The 12,639-nt window shown below is 45.5% G+C and overlaps 1 protein-coding gene across 1 annotated transcript in view; it reads left to right on the top strand.

The window, feature by feature from the left end:
* The window catches only part of LOC142259247 (uncharacterized), a 105,045-nt gene extending 95,480 nt beyond the window's left edge, over positions 1-9,565 (top strand). Inside the window, 2 exon segments of the mRNA XM_075331728.1 lie at positions 4,349-5,343; positions 5,345-9,565. Coding sequence (XP_075187843.1) covers positions 4,349-5,343; positions 5,345-5,491 — 1,142 coding nt within the window. The 3' untranslated portion in view covers positions 5,492-9,565.
* The last annotated feature ends 3,074 nt before the right edge of the window (positions 9,566-12,639 follow it).

Genomic DNA, 12,639 nt, shown 5'->3' with positions numbered 1-12,639 from the left:
GTGATTCCTCCAGCTCTATCCAGTAAGAGATATCTACTCATGTACTTTCTGTACTAATTTTGTGTTTACATTTTTAGACTTTCTGCTGTGGGTTTTTTCAGCTGTATTTTCTTTGCTTCTGCTCCTTCTGCTGTTTGTTTCTAGTGCCTTCTCTATGTTGTTATGAAGGCAACTCAAAGACCTGCAGAGGGTTCATGAATGCCCTGTTTCCCTGAAAATATGACCTAGTTACAGTCAGGGCCAGCGTCAAGAGGAGTCAAACTGCACTATTTCTTAGAAACCCCAGTCTCTTAGGGACCCCATCAGTTGTAATCTAAGGTTGATTGCTTAAGGACCTTTGATGCTGTTGCGTGCGGGGAATTGACCTTCAGCAGGAGGTGGGGCACTCGAGACGCTCGGATCCGGGCGGTTGATGTGGCTCTAGTGGCAGCCAGACCCGGGCGCAGCCGTCCGTCACCCGCAAGTGAAAAGGGGGTAGTTATTATATAGGGGAGGTTTGTCAGTGATGCCACCCGTGGGTTGCGGTGATTGTTTGTGACACCGCCGCTGCCTTGGTATGGGGGTGCTCGGGTCTGATGGAGCGGGGCAGCAGGATGTTATCCCCTCCACGGGTATGGGAGGTGTTGTCCCGGGGCCCAGGTGTTGGTGGGATGGAGTGATGGGGCACAGTCTGCGGGGTTGGACCGGATGATACCAGTGTACTCACTGTTTGAATAAAGTCCAGATAGTAAACCAACTGACGATAACCGGTAGCCTCCGGAGGGGTGTGCTTGGGTCCCGCACACTGGTTGACAGAACAGGGGCCCTTCCTTCTGCACTTTTGGTTTGTGTCTTGTGTGTTGACTAGTCCGCATGAAACGGGGAAGTCCACTCCCGGTGTCTTTTCTGTGGGAGCTGTGGCCCGCGAGAACTGAACCGTGGGATCTTAACAGGAACTTGCAGATGCCCTATCCCCCTCGTTGGGCTTCCGTCTCGCTCTATCTGGGCTGTCGGTGGGACAAGACTTGGAATCTTGTCCCCTGCTGGTTAATTAGAAAGGTGCTTGAAGCTGTCCTCGCTCCAGGGTCCAGGGACCCCGACTGTGCACAGCCTCCGGACCAGATTCCCGCTGTCGGCACCGGCGGGCTACAACCCTGCCCCGGTCCACTTAAGGTCTCCCTCGACCGGATCTCCATCGCCTGTGGCCCAGCTCTGCCGTTTGCCACCTAACCTAGTCAGGTTAAGTAGTCCGGGGCTCCAACCCCTGAGCACCACTTCACAATCCTCTCACTTCAACTGTCTAGCACTGTTCTGTGTGTTTCCCTCCCCTGACACCTCAGAACCCCTAGGTGGGCGTCACCATCTGCCTGGCCCCACCCACTGGTGTGTCCCTATTGTCTTGGGGGGTGACTAGGGTTTGATGGCTGGTGTTGGATACCTGTGTGTGGGGTTTTGTGTTGGAAGGCCAAGGAGGAGGGAGTCCTGCACCTGGAAGATGGATGCAGTCCTCTGTGACAACCTGATTTTGTCAGGGCGTCACAATGACTTCAAAGTCATGTGGCATGATGTAACCAAAGGTCTTTTATTTGCAGGAGTCTAAATGAACTGAACAGGACATAGGCTGGCATGCAGGACTGGCATTAGGGGAAAGGGAGAGTAAACTGGGCAATTTCAGAGGGCTCCCATTTTCCTAGTGGCCTTAGTGTTTATATGCCAATTATAGGACTGTTTAAGGACCTTATTGACAACACGTCATGTGACCAAATGTCTCAATTGCAGGAGTTTCAAGCAGAAGAGGAGACAGGCTGGTGTGTGTGTGTGTCTGTGTGTGTGTGTGTGTGTGTGTCAAATGTCAAAATGGGCAGAGCTTGGCCAGAACAAGGGTGTGATGCCACCGGTTCTCTAATTCGTAACAATTGCGGCGTTCCCTATGCCAGAAATTGTACTCCAGTCCCTAATGTCATTTTCAGTGTACATAGCCGGTCTTGATGAATTGGAGCCCAAATGTCTATCTGCACAGACAGCAAGACCCTGCTACATGCTTTCGTTATAAAGCCTAAGAATAGGCCATCAACGTTACAGTCCTGGACATCCCCGTTAAATTTTCAACATTTGTCTTTATTTTATTTTCGTCTTGGAAAAAAAATCTCTTTAAAATTGTTTATGTTGTGGACCAATGTCACAGAGATGTTTGCAGGTTATTCAACTGTCAAGGCGGTGTCAGGATCTGTGGAAACTACACTCTGCCTGCTAACGTCTCTTATGTCTGTGAGCAGTGCATGGAGACACAGGCATCAAACCACAGATTTAGGCAGGCTAGCAAGAGTTAACCTCTGCTGGGTTGCTAGTTAGTGTATTTGACCAAATGCTGCGGGAAGCCAGTATCATTCTCTCCCCTCCTGAATATGCTGGCTGGGCTATTCCATTAATGCCAGCTATAGGTTACCTATACTGTTAGCAAGAAATTGGCCATAATAAAGTATTAACTTATGGGACCACTCAGTAGTGTCCCATAAGGAATGGCCTACTCCATAAAGCATAAATGACTGGAGAAAAGAAGGAGATACGGCAAAGAACATGTGTGAAAAATTCCATTTTATTCATAAAAATATCATATATAATAAAATCACAACAATATGTGGTCAAAAGGACAAGGATCGGACAGGAGGTGGGGGAAGGTGGGTTGGGGAGGGGGGGGGAGGCTTGAGGATGTGGGAGCAACCTGCCTCTCAGAAGCAACCAGGGTGAAGAATTAAGTGACTGAGTTGCCATCAATTGTAGGACCAACCTATAGCAAGGAGCTGGTGGTGAATTGGGGCCAAGAGAGAAAATGAAGGATATGTGTCATGTGAACCACATGAGATATGCAACCAATCAGCAAGTGGGTATACATGCATGTAGTAAGCCCATCTGGAAAATGTGAAACCACAGTGGAAATAAGGCAAAGTGACTGCGCGGGGCCACAGGCGAGGACCAAGTGACTCCTCAATTTGCACATAAAGAAATGTATATATATATACACATGCACAGCAAGTCTGAGCCAGGTGCACCGCGCAATCAAGGGGCCTGAAGATATGGAAAGGTTTTCTCAATTATAATTGTGGCAAAGGAGCTGAACCAGAGGGGGGCTACTAAAGTGTACATGCAAAAATAATCACCTGCTGAGGCAGCACACCTGTAATCTCCCATTATGTACACCACAGACATGTAAGAGTTAATACTGGTGCTGCACAGAACCAAGGGAGAATTTAAGGCAATACCAGGCACAGAGTTACTGTGCGATTATTAGTCCCAATCCAATTCACCATGCAGCCAAGGGAAGGCGGAACAATGGAGGGGCAACATAAATAAGTATACCTGGTGGTTGGTTCCGAGGGGCAGGAAACAGCCTCCTGACAGCTGTTTCGCAGCGTTGCTTTTTTGAAGGAGGATTGCTCCCACATCCTCAAGCCTCCCCCCCCTCCCCAACCCACCTTCCCCCACCTCCTGTCCGATCCTTGTCCTTTTGACCACATATTGTTGTGATTTTATTATATATGATATTTTTATGAATAAAATGGAATTTTTCACACATGTTCTTTTCCGTATCTCCTTCTTTTCTCCAGTCATTTAGGTTACCTATACTGGTCTGGTGAGGTGTTGTGACTTACGATTGGTTGTTGTGCATTATTACTGTGAACTGTTGTGGTGTTAACCCTTGTTGTCTTTTTGTTGCTGCCTATTTATTTCTGTGAGTTTGCTTTTTGTCTCGTCTGTCTTAATTTGTGTTTCCTGTCTGTTTTAATCTGTGTTTCCATCATACTCCTGCCAATCACACGCCAGGGTGTATGCTATGGACAATTATACGCTTCTGTCGTTGCCGGAATCGTTGGGAGGAATGCTGTGTGACGGTGTCCACACGACCTCCTTGGTCAAACAATATATTGCTGAACGATGTTGCGTCGTTTGTGAGATGGGTACGTGTGACCGCTACAAAACGACCTATGAGCGATCTCGGCAAATCGTAGCATCGATCTGGGCGTGTCACATCGCTAACGAGATCGCTAGCAATATCGTTGTGTGTAAAGCGGCCTTTAGATGTCGAAATTGGACAACAGATTCAGAATACATTTTTTCCTAATTTAATTTCTGATGTTATGGTTTAAAAATTAAATATACTTTCAAGATAATATTAAAAAAATAATAACATTGTGTTTTTTATTTTTAGCAGATGACTGTATTGGGAATTCAGATGGAAATCTAATATCTTCAGAATTTATAACACATGATGAAGGTATCACACGTGATACATATGACGAGCAAGTCCAACAGAATTGTAAGCAAAATAAAAGTTACAGAAGGGATGTGGAACATGAAACGGCTTCCACAGGAGAGAAGCCATTTTCATGTTCAGAGTGTGGGAAAAGTTTTATTCAGAAATCAAACTTTCTTAGACATCAGAAAATTCACACAGGAGAGAAGCCATTTTCATGTTCAGAGTGTGGGAAATGTTTTATTCAGAAAACAGCTCTTGTTAGGCATCAAAGATCTCATACAGGGGAGAAGCCATTTTCATGCATGGAATGTGGGAAATGTTTTATTCAGAAAACTGCTCTTGTTTTGCATCAAAGATCTCATACAGGGGACAAGCCATTTTCATGCTTGGAATGTGGGAAATGTTTTATTCGGAAATCACAACTTGTTTCGCATCAAAGATCTTATACAGGGGACAAGCCATTTTCATGCCTGGAATGTGGGAAATGTTTTACTTGGAAATCAGAACTTGTTAGGCATCAAAGATCTCACACAGGGGAGAGGCCATTTTCATGCTTGGAATGTGGGAAATGTTTTATTCAGAAAACAGCTCTTGTTAGCCATCAAAGATCTCATACAGGGGAGAAGCCATTTTCATGCTTGGAATGTGGGAAATGTTTTATTCGGAAATCACATCTTGTTTTGCATCAAAGATCTCATACAGGGGAGAAGCCATTTTCATGCCTGGAATGTGGGAAATGTTTTATTCGGAAATCACATCTTGTTTTGCATCAAAGCTCTCATACAGGGGAGAAGCCATTTTCATGCCTGGAATGTGAGAAATGTTTTACTCGGAAATCAGAACTTGTTAGGCATCAAAGATCTCACACAGGGGAGAGGCCATTTTCATGCTTGGAATGTGGGAAATGTTTTATACAGAAATCAGATCTTGTTAATCATCAAAGATCTCATACAGGGGACAAGCCATTTTCATGTTCAGAATGTGGGAATTGTTTTACTCGGAAATCACATCTTGTTAGTCATCAAAGATATCATACAGAGGAGAAGCCATTTTTATGTTCAGAGTGTGGAAAATGTTATTTTACAAAATCAAATCTCGTTAAACATCTGAAGAAGCTGCACAGGGAAGGAACCTTTTTCATGTTGTGAACATTTGAAATGTTTAATTGGTAAAACAATTCTTGTTGACCATGAGAAAACCCACACAGTAAAGGAGACATTCTTGCATTCAGAATTTGGTAAATGTTTTTATCATTAATCAGGTCCTGTTGTCAGATGAGTCACATGGGAGAAGGATTCATGTTATACCGTGAGTCAAAGGGTTTTATCCTAAAATCAATTGCTCAAGTAAGAATTGGTCAGGGAAAACACCATTTTCTTTTTAAACTTACCGTATTATTATGACCATAAGACGCACCTATGTTTTAGAGGAGGAAGATAGAAAAAAAAATTGAAACAAAATATGTAGTCATGACGCACTGTTTGAGGGGGAACCTGCTGCTGACATGGTAAGGCTGCTTTCACACATCCGGTTTTAGCAGAGCCGGCCAATCCGGTTCTAAAACCTATGCAACGGATGCGGCGAAAAAACGCATCCTTTGCATACGTTTTTACATGCGGTCCGTCTGGTTTTTGCCGGTTGCGGCTGGCTACTGAGCATGCGTAGTGCAAAAAAACGGATGTGATTTTTGCCGCAGGACGCTTTATCCAGCGTCCATAGGCATGCATTGGAAATCGCGACGCATCGGCCGGATGCGGCGTGATGCGGTTTTTTTCGCCGGACAAAAAAACGTGCCAGGCAACGTTCTATCCAGCCACCGCATCGGCTAAATATGCCGCATCCGTCAAAAACTGGACGGAACGCAAGGCCATGCGGCACAATACGGCGCTAATGTAAGTCTATGCGAAAAAAAAACGCAACCGGCGGCAAAAAAAAACGGTTGCGTTTTTTCTGCAAAGCACAGGATTGTGCCGCACAGGAAAAAACGGATATGTGAAAGCAGCCTTATAGGGGTAATATCCCCCCCTGATTCTGTACTAATGTCCCACATTTAGGCCCCTTTCAGTAATGTTTCTCTCTTCCTGGTGTATATGTCCCTCATCCGGGCAGATATGTTCCCCATCTTTGTCCCATAATAGTATACATGATCCCCATCCTGGTATATATGGCTCTCATCTTGGTATGTTGGTGTTGGGGTGGTTTTCGTGACGCTACCCACGGGTTGTGGTGATGCTGGGCACCACCGCTGCGGTGAAGGTGGCGGGCTTCCGGGAGCGGTGTCGGGGCGCAGCTTTGGTGTTAACCCCTCCGTGGGTAGGGGCGGTCTGTCCCGGGGCCCGGTTGCGGGGAGATATGGTGCGGGGCACAGTGCTGCGGTGTGATGCGGTACTCACGATTTAGTCACTCAGGGTCTCGGGTAAACCAAACAAGATGTAGAACGGGCGGCCCACAGCCGGCTGCAGCACTGGACGGTGTGACAGGGTCCCCTTTCTCCTGCACCTAACGTAAGTGGACCACGGTGCCTAAGCACGGGTGGTCCGCTCCCCGGCGGATATGTCGTGGGAGCTCCTTTGCCCGCAGGCGCTAGCCCTTGGATTTATGGCCTCTGGCGGTGGCTGCTATCCAGTCGAGTTGGGCTGTTGCCTTCAATCAGGTCTTTGGTTGGGAAAGGACCCCGTGAGGTCCAGACCTCAATCAGTAAATTCGACTATATGGTAGCCTACGGCCTAGTCAGGGTCTGAGTACCCTTCCTGGTGCTCCGGTAGACTGCTGGCTCCCCGGTTCGGGTCCGGCGGGCTCCAACCCGGTTCCGGTCCTACGGTTCCACCGGTCGTGTTCCCGGTCTCCTGCAGGCGGCCCCTGCTGTCTGCCTGCCTGACTGTGTGAGGGTCCTAGGCTCCGAACCAGGCCCCTTGCAGCGCTGTGTGTCACACTCTGCTCTCCACTCAACTGTGCCAACTGTACTCCTCACTGTCCACAACTGGACTCTACTCCTTACTGTCCAACTCTGATCTTCACACTGCACTACTCAGACTACTGTCCACGACTGGACTGAGCTGCTTCCCTGCCTCAGGCCAGGAGACTTCTCGGTGGGTGTGTCTTCCGCCTGACTTCGCCCACCCGGTGTGCCTGTCTAACACTGAGGGAGGCAATCAGGTCTTGATTGACGGATGTTAACTTCCTAGTGTGGGTGTGTGTGTGTATGGTGTCTACTAACCTGTGACCCCTGGTTGTCCAGGGCGTCACATATATGTTTCTCATCACGCTGCAGACATAAAAAAACAACTGATTATACTCACCATCCCTCTGCTCCCCCAGTGTGCGGTGTAGTCTTTGATGCTGGCAAGTGACTTCAGTGTATAAGCGGCACATTGCATGACGTAACTGCCATGGACCTACAGGTACACGCGGACGTCGGCTGCCGGAATATTCACTGGTCCCCACACCTAGGATTATGGGCGTGTGGAGCAGTGAATATTCATTCTCTAATAAAAAAACACGTGATCACCGAGCTGCAGCAGTTAGCTGGTGACCGGGTGATCATGTGTGCCTGCTATTAATGAATGAATATTCACTACTCCCCATGCTCATAATCCCGCTCATCTCTCGATGCCGGCTTCAGTGCGTTGAGGTAGACTGGATTATAAGTGAGGGGAGCAGTGAATATTCACTTTTGTTATTAGCGGGTACACTGTTAGCCCTGGTTTCTGCCTCCTGTGACCCACTCCTCCACCACCGCCCCTCCAGTCACCGTCACATCAGGACTATGACGCACCCCCCTTTTCCCTAAGACCCCCCCCCTTTTCTACACAATTTATTTTGGGGGGGAGGGTGTATCTTAAAGTCTGAAAAATATGGTAATTGGTTAACAAATAGTAAGAGTAAAAAATTACAATACAATCAAAATCGTATAACATAAAAGGGCACAATCATTGTGAATCTGTCTGACCGTTTCAGGCTCCACCCTCTTTCATTAAACTTCTCTTACATTTCAGACAAAAAATGTCAAAACTCACTAAATGTTTGAACAGTTAAGGTGTGTGATGCACAAAATGTGAGACTTTTACACAATAGTTCTTGCGCAGTGAGATAGATGGATTTCCCCTTAAATAGTGCTTATCACAAATCTGTGGCTGCCTTTATTATTTACTAATACAGTGGAGAGCCGCAGATAAGTGAATTTTCTAAATATAATCCAGTACCAAAACTTTTGGAAGTGTCCCTAATGTCCCCAAAAGGAACTTCCAGGTTGTGAGATCCCACAACCCTCAGCGATAACTGATCGTGTAAGAGTGAGCTCTACGACCCCAGCTCTGCGGCATCCTTCTTAAGCAGTTCAGTAAAATCTAAACGGGAAGGTGTCGTGCAAAAAAAAAAAAAAAAAAATTAATAACTTTTGATATTTTCCACTCTGAAACACTAGAGGAAGCAGCTGCTGAAATCTGAAACTGTAGAAATAGCCTGGATTACAGCTGCAGTAAAGTGGGCGGAGTCTGCTCTCCTGTGTGTGATGTCACCTCCCCCTCCCAATCTGAGGGATTCCAAAGGATAACACAGAATGAAGTTTAGATCACAGTGCACAGCCATTTTGTTGGTCACAAGAAATGTCTAAAGTGTCACCAAGGACAGCAGGAGTATCACACAGGATAGGATTAGATACACGGCTCAGCAGACAGTTCCAAACAGGATAGGATTAGATACACGTCTCACCGAACACGTATCACTCAGGATAGGATTAGATACACAGCTCAGCAGACAGTATCACACAGGATAGGATTAGATACTCAGCTCGAGGCAATATCACACAGGAGAGGATTAGATACACAGCTCAGCAGACAGTATCACACAGGATAGGATTAGATACACACTCAGCAGACAGTATCACACAGGATAGGATTAGATACACAGCTCAGCAGACAGTATCACACAGGATAGGATTAGATACACACTCAGCAGACAGTATCACACAGGATAGGGTTAGATACACAGCTCAGTAGACAGTATCACACAGGAAAGGATTAGATACACAGCTCAGCAGCCAGTATCACACAGGATAGGATTAAATACACAGCTCAGCAGACTGTTCCACACAGCACAGGATTAGATACATAGCTCAGCAGATGGTACCACACAGGACAGGGTTAGATACACGGCTCACCAGACAGTATCACACGGGAGAGGATTAGATACACAGCTCAGCAGACAGTATCACACAGGATATGATTAGATACACAGCTCAGCAGACAGTATCACATAGGAGAGGATTAGATACACGGCTCACCAAACAGGTATCACACAAGAAAGGATTAGATACACGGCATGGGGGGGTAGCGAGGGGTGTCAATGGAGACGGTAGCAGCAGCTGCGGGGGAGGGGCAAGGAGAGTGGGGGGTATCATTGGAACATTGGAGACAGTAGCATCGGCGGTGGTGGGGGGAGGGGCGTAGGTACTCACATGCTCTGCATGCACACGCACACAAACACACACAGTTCTGCTGCATGCTTGCCGGCAGCGGTGGAGGGGGAGGAGAGCGGGGTTGGGTAGAGGGGGGGAAGGGGTGTCATTGGAATTGGTAACGGCGGGGGGAGGGGAGGCGGCCCGGCGCCCCGTACTCATACATCCCGGTGGTTGACAGGGGTAAAGTGGAGCAAACATGATACGCTGTGTGCGCCACAATGATGGTGCTGATCTCCTCCCTCTGCTGTTATCTGGATAGCCCAGGGGGCGCGTGCATTTCACAGCAGATGCCTTCTCTAATGTTACTAAATGGGGTCAAAGCCCGACTATCAGAGTCTATGCACAGAGGGCTGCCATAAAGGAGGTATCTGTCGTTACAAACACCAAATCCAAGATGGCAGCGCCCAGTGCCTCCAGTAAAATTAGAATTAAATAAAAAATAAATAAGCAGTGATTTTAATTTTGTATTAAAAATACTTGTTTTCATAATCACTATTATTAATACAAAAATAAAAAACTGCGACACCTTTCCTTTAAAGAAGTATATGACCGCGCTGGATTAGGTGAGAGAGCAATGTATCGTGCTTAGAGCAGCTGCAGAGATTTGTGGGATCCCGCTCTGCACACTGAGATCCCACAAAATGGAAATTCAGGCTCAACTTTGCTAGTAAGTTGGGTATTTTGAGAGCCTTTAGGAACATTTGTGAAAGGTTTTGATACTGGATTATATTTAGATAATTCACTAATCTCAGGTTGCCCACTGCTTTATTTACTAAAAAGCGCAGCCCCAGATTGGAGATAGGAACTCTTCAGTATGTCACATTGTATATAATTGCATTTCAAAGCTTTTGTTTTGTTAATAAATGCTTAAAAATATATATTCTTCATGCCTGTCTTTCTCTATTGTCTAGATGTGATGATTTTGCCTCAGAACATCTGTAGACATTTCACACTAAAATAATGAGGGTAGAATTGAATCACACTGCATCCTAGATATGTGGAAGTTAATAAGATGCTCTGATCCCAATTTATCAAAGCTATTATGCCAAAAAATTGTCACAAAATCTCTGAAAAGTCTCTCAAAAATTTGGATCAATTCAAAGTGGTGCCAAATTTTGGCGGCTTTTGGCATTTTCACTTTAAAATTGGCAAAGTTTGGGTGGGACGGGGGCGTGACAGCACAGCTCCTTTGTCATTTTACCTGTTTACCAAAACATTTTCAATATACAGCTATGTAATCGATATGCGTTTTTAAGTGCTGATTCTCAGCTTTAATTTGAGGGTATTAACATACTAATTGGAGCCAGGGCTTAGGAATTACAGCCCATAAACATGTAGCGGTCTCTTTAAAAAGAGACCAAAAGTAACTAGACAATTATCTTAAAAGCTCTTTAATGGGCTGCGTAGGATATTTCCTCATGAATCCATTTTAAATTAAGCAGATAAAAGGTCTGGAGCTGATTCCAGATGTGACATTTGCATTTGGAAGCTGTTGTTGTAAACCCACAACATGCGGTCAAAGGAGGAGAACATCATTAGGATAAAAATTGAGAGCTAGTAGTAATGTTAGGGGTGGCCAAATCAAAAATTTGGTATAACAAATGAACGCACTCGAGAGCATGGGAACTCAAAGAGGTCTGGATGTCCAAGGAAGACAATAGTGATGGGTGATCACAGAATCCTTTCCTTAGTGAAGGAAAAGTCCTACACAACATCCACCCAAGTGAAAAAACATTCTCAAGAAAGTAGACGTTTCAGTATCTAAGTGTGGCACCTGCTTTGGGAGCGATGTATAGAATTCCACCCACATTCACCTCTACAGATGTTGCTTCTTTGGTTGAACTGCAGAATACTACAACTCCCAAGATGCCATGCAAATCTGGGGGAGGAGGAAACAGGACGGGGGGGGGGGGGGTTGTGGAAGGAAGTTGAGCCATCTTGGAGGGGTGAAGCTGCCACTCTGTATGATGAGAGACTGAGTTCTGAAGCTAGAGGATGCACTATTAGTAGGAGCTGCTGTCCTCCAGGTTTATCATGCCGAAGAAGGATTTTGCCTGCTGTACCCAGTACTCTCTGCAAGCCATTGAATCCAGAAGCTCCAGTGTGGATTAGTCTGAGAAAACAGACCTGCTGCAGATAGAAGTGAGTAGGACATTGCTGTGACTTGTAGTTCTACAGTTTGAGAAGTGTGAACAAAAGAGAAATACGAGTATATATGAAAATACAAGAATTTTATTAATGGAGATAACTCGCAAGACAGCACAAAATCACACTTAAAATTGCTACAGAAAATCAAAACATCACAAGGGGTACAAGGTTTATATTCAATTGGTTAATGTAAAAGTTTCCTGTCTGTCTGAAGTAACCGTGGAAGAGGTGGGAAAGTCTAAATGACGGGACTAAATATAATGTAAGCAAGACACTTAATGACATGGACCAGACTCCATTGCATGATTTAATAGAATTACTAACAACTGTGAGGTTGGGAGTACAAGGTCCTACAATGAGGTGACAGTAACAGGGGAAACCACAATGTCACCAGGTATGTATAAAACATAACCCATTCACTCATGCATAAGATTTGGTTAGAGGATTCTGACCCTCGAGTTCGAGAATCAGAATCATGGGAGGATAATCATCATGCAAGGAGAGTTTAGCCCCAGTCATCAGTAGACACCAATTAAATACAAGGATGTATGGAACAAATCAGGGGCCCAAGTACAGAGTACTAGTGTAGATGTTAACCTAGATTAACCTGAAGTATACCACGTGATAACAAGGTAAACCTGGATGAGATCATGACATTAAAATAGTAAAGTGCGTGTGCACATAGCCATCCAGGAATCGTGGTAAGTATGTATACAAATACAGGTTAAAATAATTACCTAGAAAAACTGTGGTTCAGGTAATAAAACAGGGGACCCTGAGGCATAGTAACACCTATGTA

Source organism: Anomaloglossus baeobatrachus (assembly GCF_048569485.1).
Source record: "Anomaloglossus baeobatrachus isolate aAnoBae1 chromosome 5 unlocalized genomic scaffold, aAnoBae1.hap1 SUPER_5_unloc_4, whole genome shotgun sequence".
Classification (NCBI taxonomy): Eukaryota; Metazoa; Chordata; class Amphibia; order Anura; family Aromobatidae; genus Anomaloglossus; species Anomaloglossus baeobatrachus.
This window is presented reverse-complemented; position numbering and strand designations above follow the sequence as displayed.